The sequence below is a fragment of the Genypterus blacodes genome, unplaced genomic scaffold (assembly GCF_046128005.1).
Source record: "Genypterus blacodes isolate CSIRO-AG114 ecotype Tasmania unplaced genomic scaffold, CSIRO-AGI_Gbla_v1 ptg000048l_1, whole genome shotgun sequence".
Taxonomy (NCBI): Eukaryota; Metazoa; Chordata; class Actinopteri; order Ophidiiformes; family Ophidiidae; genus Genypterus; species Genypterus blacodes.
In genome coordinates this window covers 204,270-224,516 of record NW_027466861.1, presented here as the reverse complement: position 1 = coordinate 224,516, position 20,247 = coordinate 204,270, and the positions used below count along the sequence as shown (strand labels likewise).

At 43.0% G+C, this 20,247-nt stretch overlaps 3 protein-coding genes across 13 annotated transcripts; 2 read left to right on the top strand and 1 right to left on the bottom strand.

Moving 5' to 3' along the window:
• Positions 1-331: 331 nt before the first annotated feature.
• On the bottom strand, positions 332-2,899 carry LOC143000598 (lysophosphatidylcholine acyltransferase 1-like). Of its 8 annotated transcripts, none has more exons than XR_012963637.1 (8): positions 2,780-2,892; positions 2,043-2,113; positions 1,895-1,961; positions 1,697-1,807; positions 1,438-1,599; positions 1,257-1,355; positions 1,037-1,175; positions 332-911 (listed from the first exon to the last, which is right to left on the bottom strand). XR_012963637.1 is itself a non-coding variant. In XM_076149977.1 (8 exons), the coding sequence occupies exons 3-8, from the start codon at positions 1,933-1,935 to the stop codon at positions 778-780; spliced, it is 708 nt and encodes a 235-aa protein (XP_076006092.1). In that variant the 5' UTR covers positions 1,936-1,961; positions 2,043-2,113; positions 2,780-2,892; the 3' UTR covers positions 332-777. The 8 variants fall into 8 exon arrangements, 7 of the variants coding, with proteins under 7 accessions (XP_076006092.1, XP_076006094.1, XP_076006095.1 ...); XM_076149977.1 differs by having other exon boundaries at positions 1,438-1,621; XM_076149979.1 differs by having other exon boundaries at positions 1,438-1,591.
• A 73-nt stretch (positions 2,900-2,972) lies between these two features.
• Positions 2,973-7,280, top strand: LOC143000572 (digestive cysteine proteinase 1). The gene is made up of 11 exons (XM_076149941.1): positions 2,973-3,142; positions 3,458-3,517; positions 3,609-3,701; positions 4,087-4,259; positions 4,415-4,676; positions 5,067-5,262; positions 5,390-5,583; positions 5,669-5,760; positions 6,024-6,185; positions 6,485-6,674; positions 6,758-7,280. The coding sequence occupies exons 1-11, from the start codon at positions 3,097-3,099 to the stop codon at positions 6,943-6,945; spliced, it is 1,656 nt and encodes a 551-aa protein (XP_076006056.1). The 5' UTR covers positions 2,973-3,096; the 3' UTR covers positions 6,946-7,280.
• Positions 7,281-8,186: 906 nt separating this feature from the next.
• On the top strand, positions 8,187-19,863 carry znf384a (zinc finger protein 384 a). Of its 4 annotated transcripts, none has more exons than XM_076149874.1 (11): positions 8,187-8,328; positions 10,317-10,384; positions 11,010-11,322; positions 11,448-11,567; positions 12,095-12,258; positions 12,343-12,419; positions 12,939-13,163; positions 14,710-14,877; positions 15,334-15,412; positions 15,812-15,970; positions 16,367-19,863. In XM_076149874.1, the coding sequence occupies exons 2-11, from the start codon at positions 10,322-10,324 to the stop codon at positions 16,766-16,768; spliced, it is 1,770 nt and encodes a 589-aa protein (XP_076005989.1). In that variant the 5' UTR covers positions 8,187-8,328; positions 10,317-10,321; the 3' UTR covers positions 16,769-19,863. The 4 variants fall into 4 exon arrangements, with proteins under 4 accessions (XP_076005989.1, XP_076005988.1, XP_076005990.1 ...); XM_076149873.1 differs by having other exon boundaries at positions 11,445-11,567; XM_076149875.1 differs by lacking the exon at positions 10,317-10,384 and having other exon boundaries at positions 11,445-11,567.
• Positions 19,864-20,247: the final 384 nt, after the last annotated feature.

Genomic DNA, 20,247 nt, shown 5'->3' with positions numbered 1-20,247 from the left:
GCTGCTTTGTCACTATGTGTCTGTGAGATACTGACACCCAGCGCCAGTCTAAGACTACTCACAATAAACTTTCTGCTTTCTTTTGGCTATGCATCACCATCTAAATGACAAAGCACAAACCTTGTACATTTCACCATAACATCTATAACACCCAAAACCTGTAATTCTGGGACTGCAATCTGACTTGAATTATACCTTTTACTAGTTTATGAACTATTATTCAATAAAATGAGATTACTTCAGCACTGCTTTTATAGAATGTTACTGCAGTTTTAAAGGCAGCGGCCTGTAATACGGCATTATTTCTGAAATAACCATAGAGCTTTTAAGCCACTTTTAAACTTGATATTTTAATTGCAGGAACATGCAACAACAAATCCATGGTGAGATACAAAATGAATAAATGTCAAATACAAATATTTACTGTCTGTACAAAGAAGACTAACAAAGGAGAGAAACTACTGGTGGAAAACAATGACACACTAGGGAAGCGGCTGCACGGATAAAGTAGCTCTCTGTCGCCCTCCTCTGGCTACCTGTAGAATTACTCCGCAGCTCAACTTCACATAGCATTTACTCTTTGGGATTTTTAAGACCTGAGCAGATGAGTTAATGTCATAAAGTCTATGTCATTTCATATAATATTTCCTCACATTTATTTTGTTCTCCTTCACATCAAAATATTTACTTTTTATGTGTTGTGACCCCCCTCCCCTCCCCTGATACTTCTAAATACAGACAAAGAAGGAGAAGGCAAAGCGGAGCAAAAGTCATATTTCATTCATCATTCTCTTCTGATTCGCTGCTGCTTGTTCTAATCCTTCCAAAGCAGAATTTGCGGGGATGGTTGCGGAAATCAAGGCAGTGTTGAGTGAATCCTGGCTCCTTCTCTAAAAATTTATGAAATTCATCTGAAAATGAGTAGCTTTTATTAGGCTGGGTTTGTTATTCATTTTCAGTTTAGTCTCAGTTACATTTCCCATACGAATGGGAGGAATAAAGCTTTTGTTTTACCTTTGATAGCACTGGCACTTACCGTATGTGATCTTCTCTCTGTCTGGGCCATCAAGACAGAGAAACAGTCCCGAAAGTTCCACCTCTTTCACTCCCAACATTATTTCCAAGATGGTGGCTAGGTCCTCCTCTTGGACATCCGCGCTCTTGTCCTCGTACATCTACACAGTGACATACAGTAAATTGTTAACATATTGATGTGACGCTGAATTCCACCCAGATTCAAATGCAAACATGCTCACTTTGAAGGCCAATTTGAGAGTCTCCATAGGTGTTGATGGTTGACAAATGGTAGATAGAGCAATGACGTACTGCCTGATGTCTATCTGTCGATCATCATTCTGTAAAAAAAAAGGCCCATTTACATTATGTGAGGGAAGTTAGACCACTTGGATTTACTCCTGCAGTGATTGCTCTGTTTACCTGGTGAAAGAAGTTGTGGACTTGAGTGAGTTTATCTGTGACTGGAAGGTTGAGGAACTGAGCAAAGTCCTCCAAACTCAGCCTATACCCCTGCAGGTTTGTTACTCTGCTGCCATGCTGCTCCAGCATCGCCTTTGTAGTCATTGCTTTCAACCTGTAATACTCAAAGAAGAAGAAAAATAGACTGTGGGAAGTTGTGAACATTTGTTACATAGACTTTTTGACTTTGTCGTGACTAACCCAGTATCCCTCTACTCACCCCAATGGACGCACAAGCTTACTGAACTTCAGCAGGCTTTTGGGGTCATAGATCTTCAGTGGGCCCTGTGACTTGCTGGGGTCAAAGTCATCATCAGGCAGCATGAACATCCTATCAGAACAGAAAGAATACCTGTGTCCAAACTGCTGCACCACAACTACAAAGACCTTAAACAAAGCAACAAACACACACATTTACCTGGACATTAGTTGTGTCAGATAGGGAAACATACTAATCATAAGTCTCCAACTCTGCTTGAATTGACCTGTATCCGTAGGTGAAGAGAGATACATTTTAATTAAGATAATAACCATCAGAACTCTCTGTTTCAAGGGGTGTGACTTACTGAGTGAAGTTCCAATATGAAGCTGAGGGTGTAGTAGAACTCGTTTCAGTAAGGGATACTGTGATATGATACTAGATAGACACAAAGGTTTAAAGTTTATATTGTTAATATATTTGATATCTGGAGCCTGGAGTGTTTCCCAGGTATAATTATGCACATGAAGTACTTAAATTGAAATGATGCTATCTGTTGGAAAAATGGTATCATGATCATTATTTCATGATACCATTTTGTCATTTAACTTCATTATTCTGCCAGCTAAAAGCATGAATAAGCTCAGTGATTCTAACAAACAATCCAGGCTTCACACCCAGCTGGTGCTCGAGCAGTACTGTGCTTACAGCAAGCAGGGGAATGATAATCTGCTGCAGTATAAGCAGTCAAACTTGAAATGAAAAGATCTAAGAAATGTTTTATAATAAGACACAGTTTATAGCCTCTACTTCATATATACAGTAGGTAGATGTAAACCAATATGCGATTTAACCCGGAAACGCTGGAGGAGATGTTGCTTCATGGGCGGACTAATACCTGGTAGTTACCGATTAGATACCTATTAGTACCACCTACCCTTAGGTTCTATCTATGATCAATAGATACATACATGACAAGATATGGCACGCTGCAACTAAAAACACTGTTCAACTCGGGTTTACACTCCGACATCACATTGTTTACTCTATGCTCCCTGTCCGGCGAACTGTACAATGTTGGATTAATCAACAATATTTACTCACTTTTGTCCTCTTTTTAACCTCAGACAGCCTTTCACCCACGATTACAAAATAGAGACAAGATCATGTTTTTTATATTTATCATGTGACACAAATTATAAAGTCTGTGCAAATAAACTCCGCCTCTTAATTCTCATTGGAGGAGCTTGTTCATGCCGCATTGTAATTGGTCGAGAGCGGACGTCAGTAACCTTGTGTTGCTATTTAACTGGTGTGTACGAGGAACTCACGGTTGCACAGTCATGGTGTTTTGTTCTATTTTTATGTAGTTTAGGAGGTTTTAGCTTCTATTTTGTATTCCGCAGCAGACAGTTACAATAATGTGGCATCTGCTCATTTTACCTGCACTTTTGTGGACTGTCTTAGGTAAGAAACACTCGAGTTCGGTCGTATTTGCAATTAGCTCTTTGCTAGCGTTGGTAATGTTGCAGTTCAAATGTAATTTCACTCAGTCAACATCCAGCCATTGTTTTGTTTATGAGAGAAGAACAACTGTTTACTGCATTAGGTGTTTGTGAGTGCTGCTCTCAAGATGAATACATCATGCAAAGATAGCAGATTTCGTAACGTGTTTGACGGCGCAAATGTTAAACTGTGATCAATATTCCCGGACTGGCATTACATGTGTGTGTCTAAGAATGTTGAAACTCTCTCATAACCTCTCCCCCTGTTTGTCTTCAGCCACAGAAGGAAAAGCAATCCCTTCACTTCCAGATTTTGGGAAGACCTATCATGTCAAAGGTCAGCAGTACACCACCACAGGATGAGGTTTCAGACCCTTTTTCCCCTCAAACTTCACTGTCCTTCGTTTTGTTTTATATTTCCACTACAGGAGTGATCTCGCTGCCCTACGCTGAGATTCAGGAGCCATTTGAGGCCTGGTTAGACCTTTCAGCGAAGTCGAGCCGAATTGACTACTACCATGGTAAGAAACCCCTTGAACTGTAGCTGCTCCTCTTCAACCTGAGCCTGATTTGGAACTGAGAGGCTGTTGTTTCAGTCCGAAGCGACTAGACCGCAACGACATCGCTCAGCGTCTATAAACAAAGAAGTGAAAATGTCTGAATAAGCACTTTTCTGAGATTGTTTGTCATATCATGTGACATTGTACTTTCCAAAGCACAAAGTCACATGAGTAACAATTCTCAATCATGTGATTACGATTTCATTCAATCTTGGACACACAATAAAAAGAATGATTAGCTAAATACAGTCAATGTGAGGACACCTAGTTGGACAATGAGGGTGACATCTCAGGACCCAAAAGTGCGTAACCTTATTTGTTGTTTTTCTGCTACTTTGATCAATAGGTCAAGTGTCAACATACCAGCTTGGGGCAGATAAGCAGTGGGGCTCCTCTTATAAAATCACTCCAGAAACCACTGAGGTCACGCTGAATGTGATGAAATGCTTCCAGGTCAACGGCACAAAGGGTGAAGCAGTCACACCACAGGCGTCTTTGCCAGATGTGCAGGGTTTCCAGGTGTGTGTGCGCGCGCCTACCACAACATTCGTGATGCATCGCTGAGAAACTAATGCTGACAAAATGACTAACACTAGAAGTTGTGTCCACTATGGTCATGTTGGTTTATTTAACGATGACCTTTGTGTGTATGTTTTGCCAAAATGTCACCATAGTTCCTGAGGATGGAGTACTATGGAGGCTCCCTGTGTGAAGTATGGCAGAATGTGACCACCGTGGGGAACAAGAAGAACACGTACACCCTGTGGGTGACCCGCTCAGAGAAGGGTGCAGTCGGCAAAGAAGAGCCCGCCACACCCCTGCATTATGAGATGATGGGATACAACACATTACTGGGGTCCCACTACGACAAATACCTGGTGGACTACAGGGAGTTCCACTCCAACGTAGACCCCAAAGTCTTCTCACTGCCTGAAGGTTTGTGTTCTGTTCCGCTTTAACACATTACAAAATAAAGAGGAATTGGTAGAAATATATGCTCAATGAGCTGAGATCAGTTCTCTGTTTTATCTCATGTGTTTCTAAAAGCAGAAGCTGAAATATGTGTCTGTAAGAAAAGCTGTACCTCTTGTTTGGCCTACTGAGAGTGGGAGAGGTGCACACCATGGCGTTGTTGCTGGCAGCCTTTGCATTGGCTTATGTTGCTCAGAATATCTATTTACCAGTTATCAGCCACCTGATGATTCAGTAAAGCACTACTGTTTTGATCTAAATGTCTTCATAAACCTGAGTACCCACACTTCCACAGTTGTTTACAGGTTATCACCGCATGTTCAGATATTGTATCTTCATCCACTTTTCCTGTAGGGATGACCTGTGGAGGATTCCCGGGTCCTGGAGTGGAGCATCACTTATTGGCCAATCCGATGAAAGAACTTATCCACACCTCAGCATCAGGTCACAGCCAGCGCATGTTCGGCCATTTTAAAGAGAAGTTCCAGCGTCTGTACGGCAGTGATTTGGAGCACGAGAAGAGGGAGCATGCATTCATCCATAATCTGAGGTGAGAGGGACACTGGCTACTAGACATGTGACAGGAGTAGAGATTACATCATCAATGACACAGCCATGCCTGGATCATCATGGTGTGCCAGTGTTTTATGTGACCGTCACCTTTCCTTGTCCGTTAGGTATGTCCATTCAAAGAACAGAGCAGGTTTGCCTTTCTCTCTGGCTCTGAACACGCTGTCAGATCGCACCATGTCCGAGCTGGCCATGATGAGAGGACGACGACGAGGCAAAACCCCGAACAGAGGACTCCCATTCCCCACGGTAGCTTACAGCGGGGTGAAAGTACCCGACTCCCTTGACTGGAGGCTTAATGGTACGTATAAAAAATCTTATGTCTGGGCCATTCTAGCTCTTACGTGTGTGTTGCCCTGACCGATAACCGGATTTAACTTTTGTAGGAGCTGTGACTCCGGTGAAGGATCAGGCCATCTGTGGCTCCTGCTGGAGCTTTGCCACAACTGGAGCAGTGGAGGGCGCTCTGTTCCTGAAGGTGAACAGGATGCAATGCAGTTTACAGCAGAGTTTTCAACTAACAGTGACATCTGATTAAAGGCTGGAATAGACTTAAAAATGTTTATTTGCAAGTTTGAAACAAAAATATTCTGTGAGTCCCCGGCAACAGAAATATTTCAGTTTTGCGCCTTAAATGTGTCTTAATGTTTTATCACCTATGCTTATTTTAGGCTTAGATGGTGACTTTGAAACTAGTATCCTAGTTCCTGTGGGTAATCAGGTTTTGCTCTGGTCTTCCAGATGGGCTCCCTGCAGGTCCTGTCTCAGCAGATGCTGGTGGACTGTTCATGGGGTTTTGGCAATAACGGCTGTGATGGAGGGGAGGAGTGGAGAGCCTACGAGTGGATCATGAAACACGGAGGCATCGCCACCACAGAAACCTATGGAGCCTACATGGGAATGGTGAGATGAGGTGTAATACATGTGCACTGAAGTAACACAAAGCATTCTGTCATAATTTGGTAGCATTGTATTAAAGCCATTATCATGCTTTTATGAAGGATAGAAAGGAATGTAAGACATTGGTTGATACAGGCTTGATGTTGCTCGAATACAGCAGATTTGATTTTGCCAGTTGGTTGTCACAGGCGGTGCTGCTGTACTTAAAGATGCACACTTTAGGAATCGTATTGGTAAATCAATGAATGGGCTATTCTCCTTGAACTCTCCAGTTTTAAAATAACATTTCCCTTTGTGAACAGAACGGACTGTGCCACTTGAACGCGTCCCAGCTCACCGCACATATCCAGAGTTACACTAACGTCACGTCGGGTGATGCCGAGGCTCTGAAGCTGGCGCTGTTTAAGAACGGACCAGTGGCCATCAGTATTGACGCTTCCCATCGATCATTTGTTTTTTACAGCCATGGCGTTTACTATGAACCAGCTTGTGGTAAGTGCACCTTGAATCTGTCCTTTTGTTGATTCCAATATGTTTCTCTCCCTGTTTCTCAGCGTGTTTGTTTGGTTTTCCAGGTAGTAAAGTTGATGACTTGGACCATGCGGTGCTCGCAGTGGGCTATGGCACACTAAATGAGGAGCCATACTGGCTGGTCAAGAACTCATGGTCCACCTACTGGGGCAACGATGGCTACATCCTCATGTCTATGAAAGATAATAACTGTGGCGTCACTACGGATGCTACATATGTTACACTGGCATAGATGTGCCTGTGCCCTACTTGTTGTGGATGTTTGTGCTAATTGATTCCTGTTAATGCCACTATAGTAAATGAGAGCCTGAGGGTAAATGATCATGGTGTAATATGATGGATGTTTTTCAGGTATCAAGTTGAGCTGTATGATGTTTGCCTATTTCAATGAATTTCGCTGCCAAGTGGTGTCTGAGTGATTTTAGAAAAAGCTTATTTCTGGTGGCACACAGACACAGTGCCTTCGTTTAAGTTGTTTAGTTGTACAATGTTCATTTTGTGACACACCCACTGTTTATTCATGTGATGTACTCAAATGCACTGGGCTGGCGTCAGTGCAATACAAATTTTGGAAGTAAAAACAGTCAAATCCATTTGGAGTTTTGTTTTAATGTCCCAGCTGTGTCCTCAACTAAGAGTTTGGAGTCAAAAGGCCATTTGCAGTTTTATTGCTTTTAGTCTACAATGAAAGTAAATTTTATGGAGCATACTTTCAGCCATAAAGGAAACTACTAGACAAAAGGGAATATACTCTCCAATGAGTTCACCAGGGGTGAGTTGGAAATGATAAATCGCAGAACAGACAATGATTTTTAATAACAAGATATTATCTGCAACCGAATGCCTAGTATGTCATGCCAGGCCTTAAAAAATAAAGTAGTAGTGGCTACTATGCGGTAAGCAACTTTTTATTCGTTATCTTCATTTTCTACTCTTTCAAGGCTCCTGGTAATGACCATGTATTTGGTGATCACATCAGGGTACGATTTTGACTGTGACCGCTAGGGCAGAATCGCTGCATGGTGTGGCGCTGTTCCCAGCCCGAGAAACGGCGCATCGACGCCGGAAATACTGTCAAGCTAGCTAAAGATAGCTCAGGTAATTCCGGAAGCCAGGGGAAGTCTTGAGAGATTTGAGTCACTTGATAATTTATCTTGAAAACGTTTCAAGTTAAATAGGTTTTTGTACAGAGTACAAGACATGTGCATGACAATTAAATAGTAAAACTAATGATAACAGTAAAATTACAAATTGAGTTTCTCTTCTGCTCTCAAAGAGCTAGATAATAAACTAAAGATTGCACTCGCATGAATGTTATTATATTCATGCTAGACAAGTACTAGGTTTTTCGCTTTATCTTTTTGTCTTCATGGTTAAATTGTTATGTTTATTTAACCGTTCTTGAGCTGGAATATTTTATTTTGAATGTTATGAACGGAAACGAAAACCTTTTATGTAAATAGCTTGACAGTGGTCAAGCGAGCTGGAGGGAAAAAAGGAAAAAACGAAGAAAAAAAGGCATATCTGAGGGTTTGAGGGGCGGATTTGGACAAAGTTTCCCAACTGTCCCGACCCGAGGAAGCACCGGGGGGTTGACGGGGAATCGATTCCACCGGTAATTCACACAAGAGTTATTATTCGGTTGTTAATTAACTGTTATTTTCAGTGTGTCTGAGAGCACCGCCGTCCCGACCGCCGGAAGTCTGCATGAAGCTGCGTCTCCTGCCGAGGCAGCGGCGTCGACGGTTTTTTTCTCTCTTGGTTTTTTTTTATTCGAGACTTTTTTTTTCTCTTTTTTATTTTCTCAGCGAGATGAGCAGGGAAAGAGGAATGGAGGCGCAGGGAGCGAGATGTTTGTGTTGACTCAGCAGCGAGCTAGTTTGCCACACGAACACACAGGCCGCCATGTAGCTAAAGCGAGCCAGCGAACAAAAGGGGGAAATTAATGGAGGCAAGTGAGCGAGCTGCGCTGCTCTTGTTGCGCTAACCAGCTAACGCGACCTGTTTGTTTACATCGGCGGGGTCTTGACAAGCTGTAGTCGCTGGTTAGGCGCGGCGCCGTCACAGGCCACAGCGGCGCTCCGGTGTCCAAACAATCACACAACTATTAGGAAATGTGCAAATTTGCAAGATTTCACCAATCACTGCTAACATTAGCGAGCGGCTAGCAGTGCAACAGTTTAGAAGCCAGCTTGTGTCCCTCGTCAAAAATGGCTCTCAGTGCATTGAAACATTGACTTTATAATGCAATAACAACCACCCACTTCTACATGACACTCAGTTACATAGCAGTCAAAGGGAAGTTAATTAACTATCCCGTCCCATCATTTATTAATAGATGGTGCATTTGCAGAGGGAGAGGAGGCTCATGAAAAAACCCCATATGTATTAACAGCTGGTTTGCCTTTGATTTAACTACAGAGGTTTAATAATCGATCAATTGTCTGCCTCCTGCTTCCGAAAACGTAGAGATTTCCTCCTTTTCTGTGTTTTATTGTTGTAAATTAAAGTTGATCACGAAAATAAACAGTTTGAAGATTTCACTTTGGCCTGTGGGAACCTTTCAAAAATCTATGCATAAATCATAAAGTCATTGATAATTCTGATTGAATGATTTAACAGTTTATTTTTCATGGGCCTAAACTCCCCTCACCTGTGTATTTGTAAGATGTGTCAAATGTCAGTTCGCTCTGGTAATACTAACTTGTGTTTACATGCATGTTGTGGGTTTGTAGGTAATATGGCTCTGCATGGCATTGATAGTCATCACATGCATACAGCGAGGCAAACCAACACATCTCTTATTGTTGTCATATGGCTGCAGTAATATATCTTTATGGCAACTAACTCCAACTTCATGCCAACATGGCACTAAGACACCTCCTCCAGAAAATACTGTTTCTCATTTACAAGTCAGTGGGAGATATCAGGAAAGAGAAGGTCAGAGTTTTGATGCTGAAAAGTGCAACATTAGACTTTTAAACAGGGACTGTTGTCTTCCCTCTTTACTCTTAGATGGGCTCTTAGCTTCTGCATGTACTTGACACATCTGTGTAACATTTCCAGACAATAATAGGCAATACTTTCTGGCAGTATCATTTTGAAAATTAGCACACATGCAAGATGAGATAGAGTAACAAGTTGCAGATGAATCCATCACTCTTGAGTTTGTGCAAGGCTGTGAAAGAGTAGTGAGAAAGTGCATGAGCTGCGACACAAAACACACAAAAGCCCTTAGACGGACTATTGGTAGTATTTTTCCAACCCTTCCATTCCTGTTGTGTAAATTTCCTTGATATCCATCCCTCCTGGTACCCAACAGCTTTTTTGCCATCAAGGTCAAGGAAAGGCATTTTAGAATTCTCTCAATTATGAATTTTGCCTGATCAGATTGTTACATTACATTTTTGGAGCAGTGTCCCTCCCAAAATTACAAAATACCCCAAAATAGACAAGTTTTCCAACCACAAAACCTACCAGCAGCTTGTAGTCTGGTGTTTGAGGTGCAGTGCTGACCCTGGACACGAGGAGAAGGGAGAATGAGGGGGAAGAGGAGGAGGAGGAGGACGGGTGTTTTCTAAGTGTGTTGCTTTGTAATTACAGAAATAATGGACGATTCCCATTTCAACTCATCATACTTTTGGTCTCCCGTCCCCACTGTACAAGGACAGGTAGACAACCTTATTGTTGGAATTGTCTTGAATACACATGGTATAGTAGTATGTGCTGTGTGAAAAAAATACCCAAAAGCGATTATCACTTTGACCCTTGACCGAAAATCCTTAAGCATTACATCACACTTGACACTGACTTGACCCACTACATGTTTTAAATAACGCCACTGCATAACGCTCGCTGAGTGGGTGAAGTTGACTAAAGCCCACATAAGTGATAAGTGTTTATGACTTGTTTCAGGAGCGGAGGTTGACTCACTCCATCACGTTGTCCCTCCTGTCCCTTTTCCCCCTCTTTTCTCTTTGTTCCTTTTCACATCATCGTACCAACTTTCTTTCCACTCTCCCATTACCACCTCATCTTCCTCCTCCTCCTTTTATTCTAACTGATCATTGACCGCTGCCTTTCACTCCTCTCTGCTTCATCTCATTAACCTAAACTGTTTCCCCTCATCTTCCCACCTTTTTGTCCTCCTCCTCCCCCTCTTCCTGTTCCGACATGCATCCCTACCCCACATGCATCTTCTTCACCGCCTTCTTCCCTCTCCTCCTTTTCTCCCTCACCTCACTCTATCTCTGCTTCCTTCTTTTCCCCCTCTCGCCACCTGCCTTCCCCATCTAGATCGAAAACGCCATGTTCCTGAACAAGACGAAGGAGCAGCTGGGTCAGGAGAAGGCCGGCGTTCCCTCCTTTCCTCACTCCTCCGCCTCCTCTCCCCACTACCCCACAGCCGTGCTCGCCATCCCAGGCACCATGGACACGGGGGCAGGCTTGCGCCTGGTTACCAAACAGGAAGGAGGCGGAGGTACCATGGGCGGAGGCGGCGGCGGAAGCATTTCCTCTCTGAGCGCTCTCGGGGGACACCTCCACCAGACGCATACCTCCCAAAATGTCACCGTTGTGCCTGTTTCTTCCACGGGTATCATGACTGCAGGTGAGCGGGCTGCTGCGTCCGTCCTCTTGCTGCTCGCTCCATTTCTGTGTTTAACTATGAATATTGGCCTTAAAGTCAGGACAGCAGTCAGTAAATAGTTCTGCTCTTCTTCTTCTCTTTAGCAGGGTTGGTGATCACCACCCCTCAAGGTACCCTGGTCCCCACCTCATCCACACAGTCATTTGTAGCCGGACACCCCACTTGCACGACCATGATAGTGTCTGCAGTGCACCCCTCTAACACAGGTAGGAGCCAGAGGTTATTTCCAAACCATTACAAGTGTTCCGGCACTTTTCTCTAAAGAGTATAAACACTCACTCAGTAGGTTTACATGCGCTCAATACTCAATTACTGCGATTTAAGGCCAAAATGCAATCTAGTTGTAAACCTGGATGGAATCAAACGACTCTGCTGTTCTCTGAGTGTACACGATGATTTGTGCGATCACAGTATGAGGCAAGTTCTCCTATTGAGGGAACACACAGACAGGCAGCAAATTCAGAACACAACGTTTACATGACTGATGTAAATGGTCTGTAATCGAGGTCTGTTACCATGGGAACAAATACTCCCATTTGTGCTCATTTCAATCACATTGAAACTGTGAAGATGACATTTAAAAAATCTGATGTATTGCAAAATTAAGTGTTTATAAACCTCCTGATTATTATTTAATGAATAATGATAATTTACACATTTTCCTGCTTTTTTGTGTTCATCGTGTTGGTTCACCCAGGGTCTCTAATGACAGCTGTATTTCATTTCTTTTCAGACAAGAAGGAGGACATGATTATCCCACCCGCAGTCGTCATGCCAATGCCGGCGAAACGAGGCAGGAAGAGCAAACAGATAATGGGCAGAGTGGCTGGAATGGGCGGAGTCCTCCCTTCAGGAAGTGATGCGTTAATATTGGCTCACCTGGCCGCTGGGGGACAGGTACACCAGGCTCACCTTCCCTTGAGTGAAGACACACTAATTGACACAAATGAATGTGTATAATATCTTGTGGTTGTGTTACAGCACCATACTGTCGATCCATATGACCTGTCAAATGATGAGGACGATCACACAAGTAAAGACGGCCCCAAATCCTACAGGTATTAAACAGATGTGAAGATGGGGCAACATGTTTCTGTGAACGATTCCCCTGTAGAATGTAGTGTTGAATGAACCACAGTGTGTGTTGGTTACTAATGTTTGATTCCACTGCCACGGACTTTACTCACCCAGGTACAAATGTCATACTAGAATGCACCCAAGGAATCCAAAAATATGTTGTTCTATGACTTGTGATTGAAGTGTTATAAGCCAAAATGTCAAGGTGGTGATTACAGCGCCACCATCAGGCCCAACGGCGCCAAAGCTGCCTGGATCATGTCCAAGCAGCCCAGTCACGTGTTGAGATATCCTGCTGAAGGTCAAACAAACAGACAGACAGGAACGAAACATAACCGCCCTGGGCAGAAGTAGAAACGGGAACTCAACAAAACACAATGTTTATAAACCGGTGAAGAAATGAACTGAATTGAAACATTTCTGATTTGAATGTTACAGCCAGTCAGTCACTATGTTGCTATGCGGAGATAAAGTTCTGTCCTCTCTTTCCCCTCGCCAAGGTGTCGGATGTGTGCGGTGACGTTCTTCAGTAAGTCAGACATGCAGATCCATGCCAAGTCCCACACTGAAGCCAAACCCCACAAGTGCCCTCACTGCTCCAAGTCCTTCGCCAACTCCAGCTACCTGTCCCAGCACATCCGCATCCACAGCGGGGCCAAGCCCTACACCTGCACCTACTGCCAGAAAACCTTCAGGCAGCTCAGTCACCTACAGCAGCACACACGGTACTGCTGCGGCCCGGGTTGCTGTATTGTAGTCGTGTGTGGGTTTGTATGTTCACACTCCTCAGAAAAAGCTTGTAGATCATCGGAATTTACGAGAAGGCGTGACGGTGATCTCGCTTTTCTTGAGTGTGCATGTATTGGTGTGTGTTCATGCATGACTTCACTCCTCTTTGCATGCGTGTGCGTCCGCCTCTGTGTGTATGCCTTGACATGACGACGGAAAGGTTCGGCTGGGGGTTTGTGTACCTATTTTCATTGGATATCCAATTCTGAAACAAAACTATCAGAGTGTAATCTGACATGGAAAGCCGTTTGTTGAAATATGGCTGGAAATTCTGTGTCTTTTATCATAAAGTTCTATTTACACTCGTGCTATCGTAACCTGGAAATAAAGAAAAGGACAGAACGGTTGAGCAAAATTGTGCATGTTTGCAGGTGGTTAAGTGACCCAACTTAAAGTCTTGTTCAATTGAAATTCCCCAACAGGAGGACGACACGATCGCCCTTAATAGGAAACAGGCCGATGACGCACAACATAAACAATGCAAGGTGCAGGCCGGCGTACTGTATGTCCCTACTGACAGTGTGGGACAAGTGACCTGTCCTTATTTCAAAACGTTCTCTAACGCTAAAGTCCATTGACAAAAATTGAATGAAACAGTCCCAGTTTTCCCGTGTTTGTGTCCGAGTAGGAAATCCAATGAGCGGATGGTACACGGAGCGGAGCGGCTGTGCTGGGAGGAGTTTCAGGAATGATTTGACAGATGTTCAGCTCAAAGCGTCACATTAGGAGGCATCACACTTCTACACAGCTAAACATTTAATTGTGGTTTTGAGGGTGAGAGTATTTTATAATCCCAAAGCAAATGAGTCCAATTTTTATGAGGAGAAAAAGAATCCAACTTTTTTTCAGTTCAATTCAGTTGTTGGCCCCAGTTAACCTTCATTTAGCACTTAGCAACTGTGTGTGCTGAGGTAGGAGATGAAATCAATTCAGCCTCCCCATGTCACACATCACAACTCTCATAAATGTTTGAATTTGACCTCTGACCTCTGCAGTTTTTCATTTGTATTATTTGAATGTGGGTTTCAGGCCATTGATGTTAAACGGGCTGATGCACTCCACTCACCCTGGATTTACATTGGACTACAGCAGGGCCAGACATTCATAAACACACACACACACACACGTTTATAGAACAAGGACTCACACTCCAAAAATCAAATCGGGGCGCACCAAGTGGAGAGAGAGCGAGAGAGCGAGCGAGCGAGAGAGACTGAGAGAGAGAAAGAGAAAAGAGTGACTGTGCTTGCTGTTATGTTTTTGTTCTGTGTTTTCACAACTCAGACACAGCACAAAGAGCACACTGTCAACCTGACCGATCTGCAATCAATGGCATTGATCGCAGACCCTGTTAACTTAAACGCATGATTTTGGTCTTTCGATCATCATTAAGTTTGATCATGCTGTAGCCCTAAAAGTCTCTCGCTGTTTCTCTCTCTGTCTCTCTCTCTTCCACCCTCTGATCCCTGCATCCCACGGTAGAAACCACACTGAGGCCAAGCCCCACAAGTGCCCCCACTGCTCCAAGTCGTTTGCCAACTCCAGCTACCTGTCCCAGCACATCCGCATCCACACCGGGGCCAAGCCCTACACCTGCTCCTACTGCCAGAAAACATTCAGGCAGCTCAGTCACCTACAGCAGCACACACGGTACTACTGTGGGTCGGGTGGGTTTGTATGTGTGTGTGTGACGAAGTGTGATGGATCCCTGAAATTAAGAAATGTATGGCTGTTACAGAAACGGACAGACTCTCTCTGCCCCCTAAGCCTCTTGTTATGTCTCTCTTATTGACAACGACATCATTCAAAGTTCACCAGCTACTTGCAGTTGTGACCACATTTGTCCCAACCAGACAATCAGCGTTGTTATGTCCCTACTCTAATGTGATTGCACTTGCCCGTCATCATCACCACCAAGCATGTGTAGTTTAAACTGTGATCGTCTGCTGAAAAACACAAGTTTGGCAAAAAAAATGGAAAGAGGTTAATTGTAAATGAAATAGTAAAGCACACAGCGTTTCTGTTTATTAAGTTCTTTCAGGAAATCAAAACATTCCAAGTGTAGCTGAAATGTTTAAGATGTAACGTCAGCTCTTCTGTCTGTAGGATTCACACTGGTGACCGGCCGTACAAATGTAACCACCCAGGCTGTGAGAAGGCCTTCACCCAACTGTCCAACCTGCAGGTAAATCAACCTTTTTTGTTTACTGTTGACATTTTGTAACACATTGATGGACCACCTGCTGGTGTTTGGGCCCAGTCCGTAAAATATGAGCCATGAAATCTATATTAACTGTACCATTATCAGTCTATAATGCTGTCATTTCCTATGCAATCTCTCAGTCTCAAGAAATATTTCAAATCAAATAGCAGCGCTCAGAATCCTAACATCTACTACTGAGGGTCATAGAGCCTCTTTTAACTTTCCCTTATGCATAGTCTTCTTATTTACAGTCATGTCTGCTCTAAATTCAGTTATCATCCTTATTGGTATTGTTATTATAGTGTTTTCTATGTTCGGTCTCTGCCAAACCATTTTCTCTTTTGTAAGCAGTATTGTTTCTCTCTGTATCGCTTCATTCAGTCTCACCGTCGGCAACACAACAAAGACAAGCCGTACAAGTGCCACAACTGTAACCGCGGTTACACGGATGCTGCCAGCCTTGAGGTGCACCTTTCCACACACACGGTCAAACACGCCAAGCTCTTCTCCTGTGGCCTCTGCAACCGATCCTATACCTCGGTGAGAGCTCAGCATGGCTGGGGAAGCTACTTCTTAACATTTTGTGGTGAATGTGACTGTATGGGAGCAGTGATGCATGCTGGGATATGTTCAAGGGAGTAGCTTTTCGCCGGGTCACACCACGATGTAGGAAGGTACTGGAAAAGTTACATTACTTTGATAATAGCTTAGTCACTGTCCAGCTACTAAACAAGTATTTAAGTCAGCAGCTTCACTACATGTAGCTTGCGATTTCCTGAAACTGGACCTCATCCCAGGAAAATTATACAGAGAGGGTTTAAAATAAGGATATTTTTGAGGATTGCTGTCACTAGCTGGGGAGAGAAAATGAATGAATCCTCCATTTTCATTATGAATGTAGGAGATGAATCCTCTCCTCTTTTCCCTCCCCTGCAGGAGACCTACCTAATGAAACATATGAGGAAGCACAACCCCGACCCGCTAACGCTGGCAGCAACAGTCGCTGCTCAGCAGGCACAGGGCCTCATGCCGGTGGGCAGGGGGCGAGGGCGGGGCCGGGGGAGAGGAGGTGGCCCCGGAGGCAGAGCGGGTGCCCTCTGCAACCAAAACAACCCAAACAACGGCAACCAGAACCCTAATTCTGGACCTCCAAGCAGTTACCAGCAGCCTACAGAAGGAGTGGTTCCATGCCCGTTTGATCTACACCAGTACAAAACAGTGGCAGCCAGTGAGATCCAGTACAAACCAGTTAGTGTTGGGGACCTGCAAGTGGCCCATAAAGACCTCTGCCTCACCGTGTCCACATCAGCCATACAGGTGGAACACATGAACTCGTAGGCCGCACCCTCCCACCCTTCAGGTCGTCTGCAACACAACACGTTTCACATGAACAAGTGATGTCATTGTATTCAGCATCCTTAAGTGTTCTTAAAACAAGTGAAATGATCTGCTGATGGGTGGATAAGAGAATTTTATTACAGAACCAGGAAATTAAATTATTATTATTATATTTTTATCTGTACAAATACTTGATATCAAATCTGATTATGTCTCTTGAATGAAGCTTAGTTGGCTCTGAAAAATTCAAATGAAATCTCTTACTTTCTATTTTTGCCGCCTCCAAAAGGTAACGAGGCTCTGGAGAAATCAACTCAGATCACAGTTTCATTCAGAGTGAAGCGTTATCTACCCGTGGGCAGCATTTCTCCGCATTTTAAGAAGCTAGAAGTTTCATGCTGAGTACAAAATTAAATTACTTGTTTATTCCAAACATTTTTACAGTTTTCCCTTTGATTCCTGAGCCCACATGTTCCAAGCATCTCTGAGCAGAACTGCTGGTTGCTAAAGCCCAGGGACTGAACCTTCTCCAGCTTTCCACCTGCAAGCACAGCCCTAATGTATTTTTGATATGAGGAAATTATCTACTTTTGTGGGCCTCGCTAACAGTAATTTGGGTGCGTTTTAAACACCCTTGGGGGCTCTTTGTTAAATATAAACGTCTTAACTGTTAGATCAGAAGAAAATAGCTGAAGTGCACATGGCAGTCGACCGCAGGAAATGCAGGAGAGGCAAAGGAAGGTCACAAAGCCTCAAAAGGCCATCTTGCATTAAGAAAACAATATGCTCCAAACTAATAAAACCTGGACCCTTCAAAAGCAAAAATCAGTGTTACATCCAAAATTGATTAGCAAAATATCTGCAGGCTTTCTATCAATATTTTGCACATTCTTTTTATTAGTCATCAGAATCAAGAGCCTGGTTGCATCTTCATGTTTCCACTTTACTTTTTGGTGAAAACAAACACTCTTTTCTGGACTTCTCATCTGAGATTATTTGATCCGAGACCAGCAGTTCTGCTCAGAGAGTCTTAATAAACGAGGCTCCCTGTGTCCTGTCTCCCTCTGCTCGTCACATCCCTGCCAGGAGGCATCAGTGAAAGATGAAGGCCACATTTAGATCAGCAGAGCTCAAACAACCAAGACAAAATGGGAGACAGGGGCACAGAAGGAATCAATGAGGGGAAAACTAGAGCTTGGTAAGCAACAGCAGAACAGTGCCTGGTATGAACAAAGGAAGGACTAGAAGGCATCAAATCATTTCTGCTGCCTTTGAGGGGACTGTCATGTGAAGCAAATGTGTCAGAATGATGGGCGTGGCTCACCTGGGGACGGATCTCAAAAGTGTTCATCTCCTTAAATCATTCTGTCCATGTTTAAGCTTTCCTCCGCTCAGAAAGGATTTGAACTCCGGCAGACTCTCTTTGGTGTGATTTCCGGCCCGGGGGCACAGGGAATAATGGAGGAAATGTTCCGTGGCAGAGCCCAAAGTGTTGGAACAGAAGAGACAGAACAATTCAAGGATGCACTAAAGGAGGGGAGGAATGCACCGCATAGGTGGACAAGGGACAGAGAACAAAGTGGGTATGGGGGGGTGGGAAGGGTACTAAAGAAAGCACTTGATGAAGCTCGTACTTCACCGCCTATGTTTGTCATCATTGTACTTTTTTTTATATATCCTGTAAGTATTTTTCTACCAACAGAGGAACGTGTGAGCAAATAGAGAGAAAGCAAAGTGAGTGCATGAATGTGAAAGAAACAGTGAGAAAAAAATCCTAACAGAGCTTTTTCTTTTGTTACTTTATAAAGAAAGACATTTTCTATCCTTCAACCAGTAAAGAGCTCAATTCAGTAGTGAGCAGATGGGTGAAGAGGAATTCATGATTGTGCGATTAAAAATGGCTGACAGGTACTGTTATTCAACCCTTTTTCCTACGAGTTTTCATACATATTATTACTACTTTCATTATTATAACTGTATTGCAAATGTTATCCACATTATTATCAATCTGAGGCATTATTGTATTGCGGTATGCTGTACATAAACTAGATAGAGAGGATTTTTTTCATCTGTAAAAGGGAAGTACATCCTGTGTGAAGTATATTATGGAAAATAGACAAACACAAATTGAAAAGTACCAAATCATTGGCTCTGTCCCAGGTCGGCTCAAGCTGAGAGAACCGCAGCGTTTCCACCAAGTGATTCTGTTTACACCGCTTGGAAAAGTCTGCAAAAATGCTGACAGGGCTTTTTGTTTCGTAACAAAACAGTTGTAAACTTGAAACTATCATTGGTGATTATGATAGGATATGGTGTCAAGGCCCCATCAATACAATATAATGTCAAAGCTGAAGCAAATTGATTTCACTCGCAAAATTAAATTTGTATGAGATTAAACCCAGTTATCCAAAAGCTCATGCAAGATACCAATCTGAAATCCCATTATGAATACTTTGTTGTAGTTTCATCAGCGTGGTGCAGCAGAGATGACCTGGGACGCTACCGCCATGTCTCCCACCCGATCAAAATTCAAAATCAGCCGCTCCTTCTGGCTGGTTCTCTTTATGTATACTCCTTGTATCATTATGTCTTTTTATGAAAAACAACACATTCTCAATATTCTTGTTAATGTTAATACTGATGCTCCTGGTAACAATAATACAGTTATTAACTACCCTCTTATGCTACCCTCATGCATACTGTATGCACAATTAACTTCTTGCTCATCTGTTTAATCCCTTGAGGAGAATAAAGTTGGAGATGAAGTTTAAGATAAAAAAAAACAACAACTATTGTTTGTAATCATTTTGTGGCAAACCAGACTATGATATCAGGAAAAGTTGTGACCATAATATGAATTTGCAATTTCATTTGATTTGTTGAACAGGATAAATCAAAAGGTACAATTTTACAAAGTCTGCAGTGTGAAGCATGGACCAGAGAGCAACCTGTTTAATTCTGTTGTCGATCACTCTCAATGAAACAAATCAGTTGTTTTTATGCCATGATAGACTTGGTGCACACTGGTCCACATCTGGATACGTTTGGAAAATGTATGTTTCTTATGACAAATAAAGTTTATTATTATATAGTAACTTATTTGTAAATTAAAGTGAAGCTATAATGGGTCTAACACAGAGGAATCAGTGGAGGCATGAGCTTTAATGAGTAACGCACACACACACACACACACCCCTAAATGCAAATTCAATATTATTCCTGTCATATGAGTTTATAGTCTTTGTAAAGTAGCAGTACATTTAAAATATCTACATAATTACTTGTTGATGCGTGGAATCGTAGCAGCATAGACAGTAAGTGTGATGATAAACAAACAACAGCGATAAATTATAGATATAAAATCATTCTAAATCATAATTCTATATGGCAGCATAAAGTGTACGGCTCACAGGTATAGTTTCGTTTGCTTCTCATTCGTTGAAGTGTAAAGCCCGCCCACCCGGTACGCTCTCTGTGAC